Source organism: Sinohyriopsis cumingii, chromosome 5 (assembly GCF_028554795.1).
Source record: "Sinohyriopsis cumingii isolate HCF-2022 chromosome 5, ASM2855479v2, whole genome shotgun sequence".
NCBI lineage: Eukaryota > Metazoa > Mollusca > Bivalvia > Unionida > Unionidae > Sinohyriopsis > Sinohyriopsis cumingii.
The window spans coordinates 17,477,285-17,496,462 of record NC_142965.1 but is presented as its reverse complement, the minus strand read 5'-3'; the positions used below and the strand labels follow the sequence as shown (position 1 = coordinate 17,496,462).

Below are 19,178 nucleotides of genomic sequence, written 5' to 3'. Positions count from 1 at the left end.
TTACTGAATGTGGAATGTCACATCAATGAGATCACTGCATTCATTAATAAAGCCTACCTTAATGTGGAATGTGACATCAATGGGATCACTGCATTCATTAATAAAGCTTACCGAACGTGGAATGTGACATCAACAGGATCAATGCATTCATTAATAAAGCTTACCATAATGTGGAATGTGACATCAATGGGATCAATGCATTCATTAATAAAGCTTTTTGTAATGTGGAATGTGACATCAACAGGATCAACGCATTCATTAATCAAGCTTACCATAATGTGGAATGTGACATCAATGGGATCAATGCATTCATTAATAAAGCCTACCGTAATGTGGAATGTGACATCAATGGGATCATTGCATTCGTTAATTCTGGCTACTATGTAGGAAAGGGAGATGCCATCAATTCGATATCGACAATCTGCATCCAGGTTATAGAACTTGCAAATCGCTGTCTGTGCTGTGGAAATAACGATTAATCTGATGTAAACCTAAGCATTTTTTCAGAAAAATAAATGAATATATGAGAATGGTAACTTAAGAATAGGCAAGTATAATTTAATGTTTTGCATTTTCACTTCTTATCAATTAATTTGAACTTGTAAGCAATTGGGACACTTAAGCAAATGCTGGCCTTTGTATGTTAATGAGACCTCCACAAAATCTGCAGGGACTACAGGTTTGAATAATATATATGAACTCTGTATTCATCATAAAACAAACTTCACGATCCAGCTATAGAAAACATGGCACAACACTGACTATACACAGAAACAAGTAGATAAATTCACTACTTCATTTAACTCACTCAAGCATCAAAAAAAGTAAATTACAAATTGTTAACACTTTAGTGTGAAATCTTCTTTAAATATATTTAACAGAAATCATAAATCAAAAGGAATCTTGTATATTTCACTAACATGGAGTATAATATAAGATCCTAATAAAAATACTGGTATTTGCTGGACATGTCTGGACATAAAAGATTTTCACAAACACATACTAACAGCAACTGGACATAAGTCATTTGAATTCTCAAATACACCCATATCAATTTGGTAAATTTGTCTTTGATTTGTTTATCCATTTAACTACCAATTAAACACCTTAACTAAATAATAATAAAAGTTCACTAAGTCTAATTTATTATATGCTCATTTTTTTCTCCGTTAACTTTACATTGTCAGAATCGTTCAGTATTTTACGATATTGCACACCTTCATATTATACTCATGTGCAGGTCACATGTTCCCAATAGTGTATTAGGAACAACTTTGTAACCAAATCATGTACACTCATGTAGCATATGCTTTACATTCTGGTTGATTAAATTTGTTTCTGAATGAACTAAAGCAGATGTTTCGTGGACTGCCACTAAGTCTAATTTACAGATTGCTTCTCTGTTGGACAATTAATAAAGATGCTGCCAACTTAAAGCTTAATTCCAAAAGATTGTTAGGTATAATTTACAGTTTCTTTGTAGGATAATCACTATGTCTCATTGAATAAGCATGTTCTGTCAGTATTTTTACTCAACTGTTTAAAATACTCTATAACCTGAAAACATAAGACAAATGCAAAGTTGAAAGCCTATCTCTTGGACTTATCAAAAAAACTTTTAACTTCACAACTGCCCTTGGCTCACTACTAATAGATATTAGATTTGTTCCTTACACCATGTAGTTTGAGTTGAGTTGTGTCAGCATGACATCTTTAGAGCAAAATAACCACATGTGAAACCAAGGCACAAATTAAATAAAAAAGATACTAGCTACAACAAATAACTTTATATTGACTGGGGACCTGATCAAATAAAACTTCACCATCTGACTTTACAAGAAATGCCTCTTAATTGAGTGTTACATATTGCTGAGGTAGCAAATCAGCTTGTTATCAATTATTAATAAGCTTCTGATAACAACAGACTAAAATAAATACTTTGTTTGAGACAAATTCTATGGTACAGTTTCCTCAAAGAAAAATGTCTACAAGTAATTAGCTTGAAAGAAAACTAGGCAGTCATGGAAGGATAATATGAATACCAAAACAGCTGCAAATCCAAAATAAAAAACGTTTTCTAGTAAACTGAATACTCTGCTATATCAGTGTGTTGTCTTTTTGCACAACTTTTGTTATATGCTCTGAATGTTTTCATATTAAATTTTACAAATATATGCATGTCACATACCGTTTGGTTCCCTGCCCACCACCCCTTTTAAGGAGGCAAGTCACCAGCACAGAAGTGTCAAACATAATCAGGACTAACTTCTTGCAGAGTTGATCCTTCAAGAACTGAAAGGTGTTTATCATAGCTTTCATTTCAGGGTTGATGTGAAGGGGCATTTCCCCTGGTCTTCATTTGCAGATGACCATACTGAAGTCTGACAACAAGTGGGCTCCTCAACCATATGTACTGGCATCTGGTGACAGTGCAATCCTTAATTTGGTAAAGACCCAAATAATAATATTGAGACAGAACAAAAGGAATTAAATATCTTTAGCCTCAGCAGAAAAATGAATTCAATATTGGCTATTCAAGTGTCCATAATCAGCATTAACTTGCCATTGGCTCTTTGGGTGAGGAACAGCTGCAAACAGAATCCTGGAGATTGTGGTTTGCGTACAATCTCTACTGCTAATTTGTTGATGAGCTACTGCATCTTCTGCTTACGACTAAATCCATCTGCTGATTCGATGGCACCTCGATTAGAAGGGGCACAAAGAAAGAGAAGTGGGTTAAATAAAAAAATCTCAAGTCCTCTTTTGTGGAAACAGGTTGATCCAGTGATCCAAATTGCAAGGGTCTAGCACCCACTGGTAGATTCTGCAGGTTGTGAGGTACTGAGTTAGCAGCAGTAGAAAAGAGGTTTAAGGATGAAAAAACTTGGCTTCCTTCATCTCCTGTAAGGGTGAATTGTAGACTGGTTTAGCTGTTGTCTGCTGGCATAAGGTTGAGATCTAAACTTGTGATGAAAAAGATCCCTTTCACTTTGCTCACCTATCATTCCTCTGTAGTTATGGCTGAAACTGCTTGATTCTAAAACAAGGATATGGGTAGATCAACAAGTTGGAGGGGTAGTTCTTGAGCTACCTGCCTTCAAAAATCTTCAGATTATGCTTCCTGCTTCCAAACAGCAATGGTGAATCAAATAGGCTCATCTTTAAAATCAAAGCATTATGCGGATTCACCAACATGGTGTACAAACACACATCAGGATATGTCAAGTCAAGATTGGCAGAGGCAGCTAATGCATTAACTGGTGAGCTGCTATATTAATGACTCAATGAACTTGTGCCATCGATTCCCAGGCACAATGGAGGGCCAATTTTTCTGCCAAGTGGAAAATCACCAAGAAGGCCAATCCAACATCAAAAAGTTTTTTGCATCCACTTTATAAAAAGTGAGGGCAGACATGTTAACCACATCTAAATTTGTATCTAACACTGGGAGTTGAGTATAGTAGGCAGTGGAATGTGTCTTGTACCAGTGCAATAAAAATGTGGTATTTGGCTGCTAGAAAAGGAAGCCCTTGAATTCCCAAGAATTCCCAAGGTTACACATAAGTCTAGACAGCCTATCAATAATCTCCTTGATATCTGCCATTTGGGGAATTTGCCAGAAGAATGAAATCTTCTTCACTGTCAATGTTGATCAATACCATGTCTTTATAATCGTGCATGGTGGTTGGAGATGGAGAACATCCCAAAACCGGCAACACACAGTATTTCTCCTCTACAGTAGCTTCAACATTGAACTTTGTCTTCTCCATGATCAGGGCTGTTCAAGGGTATCTTTAAACTCACTTGTCTGATTCCATTATGGGATAAACCATTCATTGTGGCAATGATGAGGCAATGTTATTGTCTCTATCTTATCATGTGCAATATTTGCAAAACAATCAATTATAATCTTTCTCTATATTTAGGCTGTCGTACATCACCCCATATCAATTTCGGTGTATAATTTATCATGGAATCGATTTGAGAAGGAATTTGTTAGATGATGCTGTGTAAAATGTGCAATATTAATAAAATATTGTTGTGTGTACCCTTTTCATTCATCTTCACCTACTAGTAAAAATATTTGGAGAAAAAAAATTACATGGCGAATTGGTGGTAAAGCATGAACACAAGATAATGACTGCTATAGTTCAAATTGAAAGCATTAGTAAAGTTCACCATGTGTCACTAAGAAACAGAATAATAAAGGAATAAATGTGCCTCTATTAGATTAACTAGATCTCTGCATATGAGGCCATTTGTTTTGATCACGTGACAATATGGTTTCAACGTTCACCTGACTTCGCATAGCAGGGCGCAACGCAGGCAGCATATGAAGCAGGGAACCAGACTATCGTTGAATGTGTGTATCCATCACTAAAATCCCAGTCATAATATGTCTGGAGAGACATATGGATTGATCAATAAAATCCCGATAACTGTATTTGTAAGTAGCTGTATGCATGTTAGGACACATTTATCATACATATCTCCATAACTGTAGAGTCGAAGCCGTAGGCCTGGTGAGATGGATTAAGATCCCCATAACTGTAAGTAGCTGTATGGATGTTAGGACACATTCATCATACGTATCTCCATAACTGTAGAGTCGAAGCCGTAGGCCTGGTGAGATGGATTAAGATCCCCATAACGTTAATTATTGTATATAACCCTCGTGTGGTAGGATGGACAGATCTATCAGTAAGATCTCCGTAACTGTATATACTAGATGAAGCCAGAGACCTGCCAAGATGGTAAAATCTTTAGTAAGAGTCCCTGATTTAGTAAGCTGTTCTGACTGGATAGCTGACTCAGCTGAATATGACTTAGACTAAAAATAGAAATATTGTCCACCAATAATTCAATAAATCATACTTATCTGAAGTGAACATTTCTCCCTGCATTTTATCATATAAAAATATAATTAAAATATAATTCCTGGGCTGATTAATTATAAATTTAATTTTGTGCCCAAATAATCTGTACAAAATGATGACAATATTTCAACAATCTTTACAAGATAAAATCTTGCATAAATTTAGCTGAATAATACTTTGGTAGAAATTGTGTCAAAATTGTTGATTATGACTTCACAATTTACTTACCATCTACTAAAGTCCCAGCTAGAATGAAGGCAATTAACAAGAAAATTGGCCAGAAAGCAATCGTGTTCACTTGCAGCAGAAGCATGGCTATATATGGGTATCAGGTTGGCAGTTTCATCATAGAAAACTCCCACTTCAATTCCATTGACTGTGATACTTTTATCCAGGTGACCCTTTATGCTCCAGACCAAATATCTGAAACCGACAGGAGACAATAATGATGATATCAACCACAACAACAACAATAATAATAAATTAAATATAACTGCCATGGCTTGCAAATTAAGTTTTCAGTGCACATTTCAAGCCCCGCACTTTGCCCCCGTCTCTACCCAAGATATTCATCCCCTGACTCCTGAGACAGTGACACAGGGTTAATAAAACAAAATCTGTCATGTGTATGATGCATACACTGATCTGAAAATGTCACAAATGTCATTGTAATTAATATTTTTGTAAATCTGATCTGCCCAGAAACCAAGACATGGGAGCCAGTAATTACACCTTTCTTTATGGTCACCACATGAGCAGCATAACAAAGTTTTGTCATGAATATTAAAAGGAAATGCAGGAATAAACAGATGGCTGGATGGATCATAATATCCCTTGCACTTGTAACAAGAGTATAGGGATAATAACAATAATAATGATAATAATACCTTTGGGGCCAAATAATGATAATTATAACTTGAACCCCAAAAGTGCAACCACTCAGGTGGCTTTAGTATTTAGTGCATCCACCTCAGATGCGGAAGGTCATGGAATCGATCCCTGGCTGAGTCATATCAAATACTTGCAAAAATGGTACTAACAGTTGTCTTGCTTGGCACTCAGAATTAAAAGGTTAGTGTTAGGACTGGTCGGCCTGGTGTCAGGATAATGTGACTGGGTGGGACATCATGCTACATGTCTGCAGCATGATGCCCCAGTGCTAGACATCACTATAAACTGTACCACTATAGACATCACAGTGATATGACTGAAAAATTGTTAAAGCTACATTAAAAATCCAAATCTCTCACACACACACCAAAATGTGGGATCCATGACCCTACCCGAGGGACGATATCATATGATGTAGCATGTTAAACGAGGGACTGTGTTCACTGACAATGTTAAATGAGGGACGTTGTTCAATGACAGACCATGTTACACGAGATACCATGATATTCTAAGGGCTTTGCAGTCAGATACTAATGAAAGCAGTCAATTTGTTTATAAAAATTGCTCCACTATCTAACATTGCATAGTTCTGAACAATTGCCCCAAGCTGTGCATGTGATTTGAGATGGCAGCAAATATTTTCACCATGATCTTCCTTCAATAATAACACTTCTAATCTTGGGAAAAAGAAGAATTATGTGTTTAAAGTGTCAATTGTTTTGCTGCCAAAAGAAAGAGTTGAGAAATATCCATAGTGGCCATTGTTGTATATATTTTGGCAGCTGCTGAGTAGTTATTGGTAATTTGATGGTTATAAATCTTGTAATCATATTCTAAAAACCTATAATCTGTTAAACTGAGTCAAATATCAGTCTGTGTGTGGCTGTATATTTTTAATATTTTTAACTAGCTTTAACAGTTTTTCAGTCATATCGCTACAATGTATGCAGTGTGTCAGTTTATAGTAATGTCTAGCAGTGGGGCATCATGCCAGACATGTAGCATCATGTCCCACCCAGTCACATTATCCTGACACCAGTCCTAACACTAACCTCTTCATGCTGAGGACATAGCTAGGCAGCTGCTAGTACCATTTTTAGAAGTCTTTGGTATGACTGGCCAGGGATCGAACCTATGACCACCCACAACCAAGGCAGATGCTTTAACCACTTAGACCACCAGAGTGGTTGCAAATATCAGGAAGCCATGTATCAGGAAGGCATGTATCAGTGAGGCATGTATTTGCTATCAAGGCTTAACACAGATATCAAAAATGACATTACAGTAGAGTGATGACTAGCATGGCAGAGAATAAAATGGCACAGGCTTCATACCTATTCAGGTTTTTTTAAATTAGTTTCATCTAAAATCCACTCACCCCATCCCCACCCCCTTTCTAATGATCACACTCACCTTTTCCACAAATTAACAGTTTTCTTTCTAATGATATAAACATACAGTATTAGCATGAAACATTATGCTGATTACATTCTTACCTGGAAAGAAAAAAAATTTAGGGGTCCAGTGCAGCATTGGACAACTAGAAAAAAATGAGTTCAATGCAGTTTTGGAAAACCTGAACTTTAATAACAACTAGCCAAGGATCTGCAACCAATTACCAGACCTTACCATGCCTGTAGGGTCCAAATTCTGACAAAACTGATTTATGTGATTGCAGATGGTCTATAAACTGGTTTTATGAAATATGCAGACATATAATTTTATAATTCAATGCATTTTGTTACCTTTAAACAAGGGTTGTATCTGAATCTTTCTAAACCTCAGGTACTAAAACTGACACTCTGTGACAGTCTGTCACAGTTATATATCCAGTTTGAAAAAAGACAGAAATCTAACTAATGTATTTCTTTAAAATTATAAAATAAATTACACATATTAGCAGCTGGATCATATCTGAAAATTCAAAATTTCATGGCTGCTGTTGTAGTAGTCTATCTCACATGTCAGAGTCTTTACTCATGATTTTTGTAACATGTTTTACATATAACAACCCTTGCTACAAGCCAAACTGCCCTCAATAGAAGCCAAACAAAATGCATATCATTGTGGTTTTCATCCATATTAATTAACAACTTAACCTGAAAGGCTTCAGTCAACATTTGTCCAATTACAGATGAAAAATTAAAACAGTCTTTTGCAATAAGAGTTTTGAACTATTCCGGATGCAGGGGGCCAGGAAATGTTTGATCCCTTACCTCACTATGTTATGCATATTTAATCTGCATTGTTTGTTAGGTTTTTTTAATTCATGTAAAATTTAATCTTGTAGCTGACCTTATCCAAAATCAGGTGTTGTATACCAGACCAAAATCACTTAAGTTTTTAAAATTCTGGAAACAACTAACACAGCTAATATTTTCTCTATGAGTGTGGGTTTAATATTAGGATCATTATCAACAGAAATAAACATATTTATCTTGGTATCATACAAGGACATCATGTTTACCATGTCCTTTATTGTTATTTTAACTACAAGATTTTTCTAGAAATGAACTTTGACCCTCCTTCAGGTATTCTTTTTGTTGTAGTTTTCATATAAATCATATATGAATGAAAATTAATCATTCCTGCAATAACATCATTTTAATACTGTATTAAAATTTTGATTTGGGTGAAATTATTTATTATTCTCTGGAAATATAAAATGTTCAAATATATTCTTGGAAAAAGATATTAACTAGGAATTATAGTAAATTCAAATAAGGAAACCTTGGATTATATTACTGTGATTCAACAAAAAAATTCTGTTGACACATCAACATAATTCAGGAAATTGGTACATTAGTACATTAGAGACTATCAGCTACTGCAGATACATCAATACCTTCAGCATTGGAAATTATTTGGAATACCACTAAACATTATTCAAAACTTTATTCATTAGGACTTGTGTTAGTAATTCTATGATTATATGGGAATACTCTGGAGATACTCTTTTCCTTTTTTTGCATTTTAATTTTGTATTCTAGGGAAATAAATTAGTTGTTGAATTTTACAAAACTTGATGGTTTTCACTCTTTTCCATTAAACGTTAAGACCATAGAGTCATAACTGTTATACTGCAATGTCTGGTCCCTTTATTCACTGCTACACTATCAGGTTTGGACCCTTATTACACTGTTACACTTTAATGTTTGGTCCCTTATTATACCGTTAAACTATTTTTGGTCCATTACTTCACTGTTACACTATAATGGTTGTTTCATTATTTCATTGTTACACTATAATAATGGACCTAACAAATATGAAATGTAATGAAAGCATCACCTGACAATGGTGTTATATAGCCATAAAGCATATAGTCATAAAATCTGGCAATGGTCTTTACAGCATATAGCCATAACATCTGGCAATGGTCTTTACAGCATATAGCCATAACATCTGGCAATGGTCTTTACACAGCACGTTATGATTTTTCTCACATGCATGACAAGTTTTATTATGATTTCTCTCAAACATATGACAAGTTTTATTATGATTGTTCTCAATGCATGACAAATTTTTATTATGATCATTCTCACATGCATGGCAAGTTTTATTATGATTTTTCACACATGCATAACAAGTTTTATTATGATTTTACTGACATACATAACAAGTTTTATTATGATTTTATTTACATGTATGACAAGTTTTACTATCATTTTTCTCGCATGTATGACAAGTTTTATTATGAATTCTCTCAAATGTATGACAAAATTTTATTATGAATTCTCTCAAATGTATGACAAGTTTTATGATTTTTCTCATATGCATGACAAGTTTTATTATGATTTTCTCACATGCATGACAAGTTTTATTATGATTTTACTAACATGCATGACAAGTTTTATTATGATTTTACTAACATGCATGACAAGTTTTATTATGATTTTACTAACATGCATGACAAGTTTTATTATGATTTTCTCACATGCATGACAAGTTTTATTATGATTTTACTGACATGCATGACAAGTTTTATTATGATTTTCTCACATGCATGACAAGTTTTATTATGATTTTACTGACATGCATGACAAGTTTTATTATGATTTTACTAACATGCATGACAAGTTTTATTATGATTTTACTAACACGCATGACAAGTTTTATTATGATTTTACTGACATGCATGACAAGTTTTATTATGATTTTACTAACATGCATGACAAGTTTTATTATGATTTTACTAACATGCATGACAAGTTTTATTATGATTTTACTGACATGCATGACAAGTTTTATTATGATTTTACTGACATGCATGACAAGTTTTATTATGATTTTACTGATATGCATGACAAGTTTTATTATGATTTTACTAACATGCATGACAAGTTTTATTATGATTTTACTAACATGCATGACAAGTTTTATTATGATTTTACTGATATGCATGACAAGTTTTATTATGATTTTACTAACATGATGACAAGTTTTATTATGATTTTACTAACATGCATGACAAGTTTTATTATGATTTTACTAACATGCATGACAAGTTTTATTATGATTTTACTGACATGCATAACAAGTTCTATTATGATTTTTCTCACATGCATGACAAGTTCTATTATGATTTTTCTCACATGCATGACAAGTTCTGCTCATTAGTCTCGTAACTTTTCAACAGATTTTGCATCTGGAATGCTACACGACACATCGTATAACACAAGATTGTGACCATGCACCCTAATAGTATGTCACTACACATTGGTTAAGTGACAAAAAAGGGGATCTTTTCATAAAATGAAACACATCTCCTTCCCATATTTCTTTACAGTGTCCATAAAATCTGCAATTTGTCAAAAGACTTTTTATGACAGATTACTAAATTGAAACAAAAGTGCTATTCTGCTCAACATGTACAAATTAATAGCAGTACTAGTTCTGTCAAAGATATAAACATCCCAGAACATATAAACTCTTTACCTGCCCAACTGATATTTTCCTACAAGTTGTCTATCATTATCTTGCTATATATCCATCACAGGACCTGATCCTCAAAGAATCTAGAACTAGAAAACTCTCCACCTTTCCATTCATGGCAATCAGACCAAAAACGATTCCTCAAAAGAATATTTCTTTCCTTGAACTCTTATTCAATGGAATCATCTCCCTTTTTAGGTAGTCACCACTGGCACAGTGAATAATGTCTGTCCAACAAATTACATTCAAAATATAATTTGCAGAATATTAAAATTATAAATAGTCTTAATGTCTGCATGTTTTTAGGGGTTTTTTTTGTTTATTTTCAAAATTAAAATATCTGAATTCCCTGTACCCATTAGTAAAAAGCAATTTATGTCATTTTGTAGTATGGCTGGATATTATCAGAAATTTTGCTTAAAATTTTTCCATAAATGCAGTGCCCCAGATAAATGTGTTGAGTAAGAAATGCAAGCTTCAATGGTCTGACATATGACAGGAGACTTTTGATAAAATAAAGGCCATACTTAGTACCCGATTTCTTTCTGCTCCAAATTTTAGTCATTTATTTTAGACATTTACTTAAAATGTCTCTTGATGCAAGTGTTTAGGGATTTGTTGAGTACTGATTCAAGAAGACAAAAATAGTGTGGACCATACTGTGTGCTATTTTTCTAAAAATAAAATACAAACTAAAGCATCAGAGAAATTATTCACTGTCAAGGACTGTTTGGCTTTGCAACACTTTGAAGTGCATAATAGTTCAGCTCCTTATCCGATTATTATATTCAGTGAGCAGAACCCCCTTACTTTCATTACATAAATGAAAAACAAAAATCAAAGATTGCTGAGATTGAATTTTATGAGCATAGGTGTTATGAATATTTAACTTACATTGTGTGCTTGACCTTTCTCCATGATTGAGGATAATGTTTTTGTGTGTACCTAATTTATATCTTACATGTAAGTTGGTTGTCATGATTGCTTGTTGTTGTTATTGTTGTTGTTCTAGGGTTTAACGCCATTTTTCAGCACAAGATAGGCTATAAATGGCGGCCAGTATAACTGGTGGAGGAAGAACCCTGAAGAACCACCGACCCACGAGAAGGTACTGGCAGGCTTTCCCACGTACCCACACTAGCCGAGCCTTGGACTCGAACCCACGCAGACAGAGGTGAAATGGCAGTGATCCGGAACGGTGAGCGCTTTAGACCCCTCGGCCACTCGGGGCCCCTGTCATGATTGCAAGTTATAAATAGTTTGTTTATGAAAATTTGAGTTCATCGTCTAGCTTTACTTACAAAACTCTGAATGTTCTTGAATCAAACATGTGACCATCATTCTGGTCATTCTATTGTCTCTTAGGTTTGTATATAAAGCAGTGGTAATCAAAAATATTTATTTCCATTTTTTAAGTTCAGTCTTGGAATCAATGACTGTTGTGTTCAGATATAATTTTAGAGGAATCAATTATTTTTTCATTGAAATTACTTAATTTACAAAGCTCTCATTGACTTTTTGGACAAAACCAATTTCGGGATTTTTCTGAATTCATGGATTATATCATTGTGAAACATCAAGAGTATTGGTATATCAGCACATTCAAAATTGGAATTCATTTGGAACACTCTGTACTTTTGGACTTGTTAACATTTAGGTTTAGATGGGATTTCGTTCATGGGGAATAAGGACTATATTCAAGATACAGTTCCTTCAGTTATTAATGTGGGGAACTCAAGGACTATCCTTAAGATATAGTTCCTTCAAGGGATTATTAATGTGGTGACCTCAAGGACTAACCGTAAGAAAAAAGCAACTTCAAAGAGTTATTAATGTAGGGAACTCAAGGACTATCCTTAAGACATAGTTCCTTCAAACGGTTATTAATGTGGGGACCTCAAGGACCAACAATAACTTCAAAGAGTTATTAATGCAGTTAACTCAAGGACTATCCTTAAAATACAGTTCCTTCAGTCAGTGACTTATCAATGTTGGGAACTCAAGGACCATAAAACAAAGTGACTTCAGTCAATGAGTTATAATGTGGGGACCTCAAGGACCATAAAACAAAGTGACTTCAGTCAATGAGTTATAATGTGGGGAACTCAAGGACTATAAAACAAAGTGACTTCAGTCAATGAGTTATAATGTGGGGAACTCAAGGACCATAAAACAAAATGACTTTAGTCAATGAGTTATTAATGTGGGGAACTCAAGGGCCATAAAACAAAGTGACTTCAGTCAATGAGTTATAATGTGGGGAACTCAAGGACCATAAAACAAAGTGACTTCAGTCAATGAGTTATTAATGTGGGGAACTCAAGGACCATAAAACAAAGTGACTTCAGTCAATGAGTTATAATGTGGGGAACTCAAGGACCATAAAACAAAGTGACTTCAGTCAATGAGTTATAATGTGGGGAACTCAAGGGCCATAAAACAAAGTGACTTCAGTCAATGAGTTATAATGTGGGGAACTCAAGGACCATAAAACAAAGTGACTTCAGTCAATGAGTTATAATGTGGGGAACTCAAGGACCATAAAACAAAGTGACTTCAGTCAATGAGTTATAATGTGGGGAACTCAAGGACTATCTGTAAGACAAAGTTCCTTTCAGCCAATTGGTTACTGAGATTGACTGATCAGTTTCAAGTTGATGCAGTATTTGCCAAATTCCTCCATGCGTTTAAGGCAAATCATAAAAAATGATTGGTAAAAGCTGAACCTAACATATTAGTGGGATTGAAAACTCAATAATCCATGATATCAACAGCTCCTTTTGATATTCAAATGTGCTTGCCAGTGGTCTGTTTAACCCATGGATAAAATAAATAGCAAGAGTTGTCATGTCCAGGTGGGCACAAATTCCAGATATTGCAGACAGCTATAGTATTATTGCACTGAAAGATCATAATCTAAAATTTCAATTTATACCAAAAGAAATCTGAAGTGATCTCCATTTTTATATAGTCAAACCTGTCCTAACAAGCACTTGTGTTCAGCAATAACCTGGTTCCAATGGCCATTCTAATTACCCCTCATGCACATTTTATAAATCAATGGTGGAGGAAGAACCTGAGAAAACCCCAAAAAGAACCACAGACCCATGAGGAACTAATGGCAAGCAGCTTTCTCACATACCCACACTGGCCAAGCCCGAGACTTGAACCCATGCAGACAGAGGTAAGATGGCAGTGATCCGTAATGGTGAGCGTTTTAGACCACTCAGCCACTTGAAGCCCCCTTTTGTTTGATGAGCGAGGTATTGTTGCTGTTGTAGTTGTTGTAGGGATTAACGTCATTTTTCAGCACACAACAGGTTATACATGGCTGCCAGTATTATTGGTGGAGGAAGAACCCAGGAAAACCCCGGGAAGAACCACCGACCCACGAGAAGCTACTGGCAAGCTTTCTCACATACCCAAAGAACATAAAGTAAAACACAAATAAAATATTTACATTACACAACAACTTTTTTATTGTAACAGCAGGATACAGTAATCTTTCTCTAGAACATAAATTTGGGAGAGGACAACATATACCTTGCATATAAAACAATTTTAGTAATAATAATAATGATGATGATGATGATATTCTGAAAGGTGAACCAGTCCACAATGGTCAACTGTGTGCAAAGGCCAGTTTAGCCTTTTCATCAGTGACTTTTATCAATAGGTTTAACTGTATTTTTATTTAATTTATAATTGACAGAATCGATGATATAGTGAAAAGATGTCTTATTTCTATCCTCATGTGATACTATCTCAGATTTAAAAGTCTAAGAAACAAAAAATATATTTCATTTTCTAAGAATAGTGCTCATGCATTTATCAATTTATGTGAAATCTAATAATACAAGTTTTGTTTATATATCAACCATACAGATATAGCAAACTTATTTATGAAAGTCATAGTATTTCATTAAGAGCAAATTTTTTCAAAATATAAAAACTTCAATTTTCATCTATAATTTTCAAAATATGTTGCTCAAAATTGTAAAGCAAAATATAATAATGCAATCCAACATCTTTTACAAAAAAAATAAAAATTGTATCTTCTCTCCTAATGATGAAATCATGAAACTGTGGTTTTGAATTTATGTAATCCTACAAAGTAAGACATTAACTCTATTTATTACAAATATCACGTTGACATCTCACATTGCAGTTCTATGTACCATAACCAAATCTCCTAAAATCTCTACCACTCTGGTGGCCTATTGATTTGAGCATCCGCCTCGGATGCGGGAGGTCATGTGATCAATCCCCGGCAGAGTCTTACCAAACAGCTTCCTCACTTGGCGCTCTGCATTACGAGGTTAGTGTTAGGACTGGTTGTCCTGGTGTCAGGATAATGTGACTGGGTGGGACATAACACTACATGTCTGTGACATAATGCACCATTGCAAGACATCACTATAAACTGCCACTCTGCAGACATCTTAACAATATGACTGAAATTTTTGTAAAGCTACGTTAAAAATCCAAATCACACACACTCACACCTGAACTCTCTGCAGTTCCTTTAATCACAGGTGAAAAGACCCCTCATTTGCATATCAAAAGGATCAGATGATATTTGATTGGGTGGATAAGGATTTTCTGATCCCTTTGTATGCCATAATTCATTCAGCTCAGCATGACAAATAATATCTGCAACTGAAGCTCGGTAAAGTTTTATATAACCATCTCAAAATGTAGCAAAATTTACCAATTCATGTGAATGAATTCCATTTGTAGCAATAAACAAAACACCACCTCATTCAACTGATGCTGAAACAGTGGTCTTGGTACATTTAATCTGCCATGTTGGTCATGGAATTATGGAAAAGTCCATTTTTAAAAAAGTACAAGACTGGTTATGGGAGTCATCATATGCAAAAGGTAATAAAACATCATCTAGTTAAGCAATTTTAAATTTCTACTTAACGTCTGTTTGTGACGCGATTTATCTATAGTTTTTGCCTTGCTCTCCCCCCTCCACCATCCTTAAGACAGCCTGCACCACCCTAATTAATTTAAAAGAATAAAAGCATCAAGAATATAGCAATTTCTAACTCAATTGTCCACAACTGATCCTTAACACTGTCATCTTCACATTTCAAATCCAATGGAAGTTTTCAATGCAGACGACAATGTTAGGGACCACCTGGTGACGACCATGTAATAATTTCTAAATCAATGAATGAAATGAGTAAGTTCTGCCCATTTTTTTTTATGTCCTTGATGATCTTCATTTTCAAAACTGGTAGGGAGAGCCAAAAACTGGTATGGGGGGAGGAGTTATAGATGATAACTACCATGAGTAATTCAGTCTACATTTCAAATGAAAGAAAAAGAACTTACCTGTAAGAATCACATCAACTGACATGATTTATTTAAATAAATAATGATGCAATCCCTAAGAACTTGTTGTTGTTGTTGTTGCTGGGTTTAACACCATTTTTCAGCACAAATAGGCTATACATGGCGGCCAGTATTAATGGTGGAGCTTTCTCACATACCCACGATGGCCAAATCCGAGACTGAAACCCACGCAGACCCTAAGAATTCACAAGGGTGCCAACAACATTATTACTATTATGACTCCTTTAGAAATAATCAACTTGTTAACAACTGGGTTATGGTGGCCTGGAAGAATTTCATGTAAACAAATCACCGTTTCAACATGGGTTATGTTGCTCTGTAAGTCAATAGTGTTGAAATCATTCGTGCACAAATGGAATCAGGTAGTTTTATCTCGATTTGGAGAGGCTCACATGAAAATTCATTGATGCATTCATTATGCTGAACTGAATGAACTATATTATTTGTTTACTCTAGCATTTGTTTGTACCCACTCTAATGATATTAAAAAGGAAAGGAATATAGATGTAAAATATGCACAAAACTTATGTTTTATTCATCAATTCATAGTTTCTGATGGTCCCTAGGTGTAAACTTTCATCTTGTCAACATTTAAAACAAAATCAACAGTGACATTGTAAACAAAAATGACACTGCTGTCATTTACTGGTTTCCAGAAAAGTCAATTTTCAGGAAAAACTGTCTACATTCAACATATGCAATAGCCAGATTTAATATGTTGTTTTAAATAATGGAACAAAATGGAACTCTCAAAGTAGCTGAAATTTCAGCAGCTTATTAGAGCTTATCAAAGATGGTGAACTACATCTACCATCTGAAAAATCAGAAGAGCTAGCCACCTACAGCAACAGCTTCGTGGGTTCAAGGCAAGAATATGAGTTCGAGTCTCGGGTTCAGCCAATGTGGGTATGTGAGAAAGCTTGCCAGTAGCTTCTCGTGGGTCGGTGGTTCTTTCCGGGGTTTTCCAGGGTTCTTCCTCTCGGTGATTCTTTCCAGGTTCTTCCTCCACCATTAATACTGGCCATCATGGATAGCCTATCCTGTGCTGAAAAATGGCATTAAACCCTACAAGAAGAAGAAGGCAAGAATATCTGAAAACAGCCAAGATGGCAACTATTTTGAATTCCATCAAGCTGTGAAGTACACAATGTTTTTGAGAATTATTGTCCAGGATTTGCTCTTGTGTTTGTGCGAGTATCACTTAGTGTAAAAATTACTTTCGAAGGTGATAAATGCAGATATAACTTTGGGGTTGGGGTGCATAAGCTTTTGCTATGAACTGCCATTGATTTGTCTGGTCAAACAAATAGTATTATGCTTTGCTTTAATATAGCAATCCCAAAAATACACACCTCATTTCCATTTTATTTGTTACGACTTTTTACACAAGGCGGGTAGATACGCATACAATCTGTCGCTTGCACCCTATACCACAGGGGCTCGTATCGTTGCTTACAATCGACCTATATAATAACTAGTTATTATATAGTTCATGTATGACAGGTCGATTGTAAGCAACAACGATACGAGCCCCTGTGCGCTATACAGCACGAGTACTGTAGGACTAGGGTATCCTGTTGTCCAATTCCGAGTTTTCTCTGATAAATACCACCACATTTTTTTTATATTTGGGCATTTATGCTGGGGTGTACACTCGGGGAATCTCATATTAATTGTTGTCCTATAAGGAAAAAAAAAATATCCAATGCAACCCAATAGTTACGAAACTTAACTGCGCATATACCATTCACAAGTTATTGTTTTCCAGGAGCTTGAAAAGCTTGTTCATGACTTGTTACCTGGATATAAGCTACCAACACTTTATACACAGAAAATACATAACATCATATGATAATGAAAAAGTCCACTTTATTTTTTGTTTTCAACGTACGGGTATTTCAAGGTTGTTTTTTTTTTTTTTTTTTTTTTCTATAGCAAAATAATAACAGCCTTAAAGGACTGTGGTTGTATAGCAAACATGAAAACAAAAACTATAAATTACCATACCAGCAGGTGTACCAGGCAGGTAAGTTGACTTCATTCAGGGCAGAAATATTTTATCATACCAACATGACGTACCGTTTCTAATGAAGTAAAATTCAGTATACACTACAAGAATCTCTTGTTTTCTTTTCTAATTTTTTTTTTCTCGATGATATTATGTCCTCTTTTCACTATACTGGTTCCCTGTTCTAGGTTATACCTTAGACTGGTGCCCTCCCTCAATCCGGAGTATAAGCGGTACCATTAAAGAGGTCGGAATCCAGGCTCGGGGTGCAACGGACAGTTTTTATGCACGAATTTAAGGTTGCACACACTTTCCTAATATAAAATTCATAAAAATTAAAATACATGAGTGAGGTCAAAAAGGTCCACAATTTTAAATAGGTATAATAAGCAAAGCATAAGAATATCATTCGCTTGACCTGAAAAGAAAGTGAAAATTCATAGAATATAATATTGAAATCCCCCCCCCCCGGACGGGGGGGGGGGAGGGAGGGGGTATTTGCCCGAATTTGCATGTGCTGTAAAACTGCTGTAGCCTATATACGAAAATTAACAAGCCCGTCAAATTTAGCCCCCCCACAAGAAAAAGTTGAAATGACGTCCCTGCCGTATACGTGCGTTTTTCAAGTCCGAAGGCCAATTTTGAGAACACGTGATGCTCACAATGGAAACACAAGCATTTCCCAGGGTAATAATTTTTAAAACATTGTGTACTTAATAGCTTGATGCAATTAAAAATAGTTGTCGTTGAGGCAGTTTTTGAGATATTTTACTTTCCTTGAACCAACGTGCCTACTGCTATAAGTGGCTAGCGCTGATTCCTAGCCGATTATTGGTATTTCACCGGCTACATACTGTGTAGACCAGCAAGTTGTTCTCCACCTTTTTTTTTTTTCTTTGACCGCCAGTCAAAGAAAAAAAAAAGGTGGAGAACAACTTGCTGGTCTACATACTGTGCACTGACCACATGAGGTGTACATTCCTCACATCAGTATCAAGAACAACACAAACGAAAGACCAAATTCACAAATGTATTCATATCTTTAATTATTACACATTGATAGCTCAAATAGTCACACCATTGCATTAAGTTAAGTAATTTAA

General features: G+C 35.1%; 1 protein-coding gene across 6 annotated transcripts in view; it reads right to left on the bottom strand.

The window, feature by feature from the left end:
- Positions 1–18,285, bottom strand: part of LOC149798721 (uncharacterized) — a 42,728-nt gene extending 24,443 nt beyond the window's left edge. The window contains exons 1-3 of one of the 6 annotated variants that reach the window (XM_089957588.1): positions 18,147–18,285; positions 5,106–5,300; positions 327–460 (exon numbers count right to left, since the gene is read on the bottom strand). In XM_089957588.1, coding sequence (XP_089813714.1) covers positions 327–460; positions 5,106–5,190 — 219 coding nt within the window. In that variant the 5' untranslated portion in view covers positions 5,191–5,300; positions 18,147–18,285. Of the gene's footprint in view, positions 1–326; positions 461–5,105; positions 5,301–17,800; positions 17,983–18,069 lie in introns of those variants that run through there. The other 5 variants (XM_089957590.1, XM_089957587.1, XM_089957591.1 and 2 more) reach the window with 5 other exon arrangements.
- Positions 18,286–19,178: the final 893 nt, after the last annotated feature.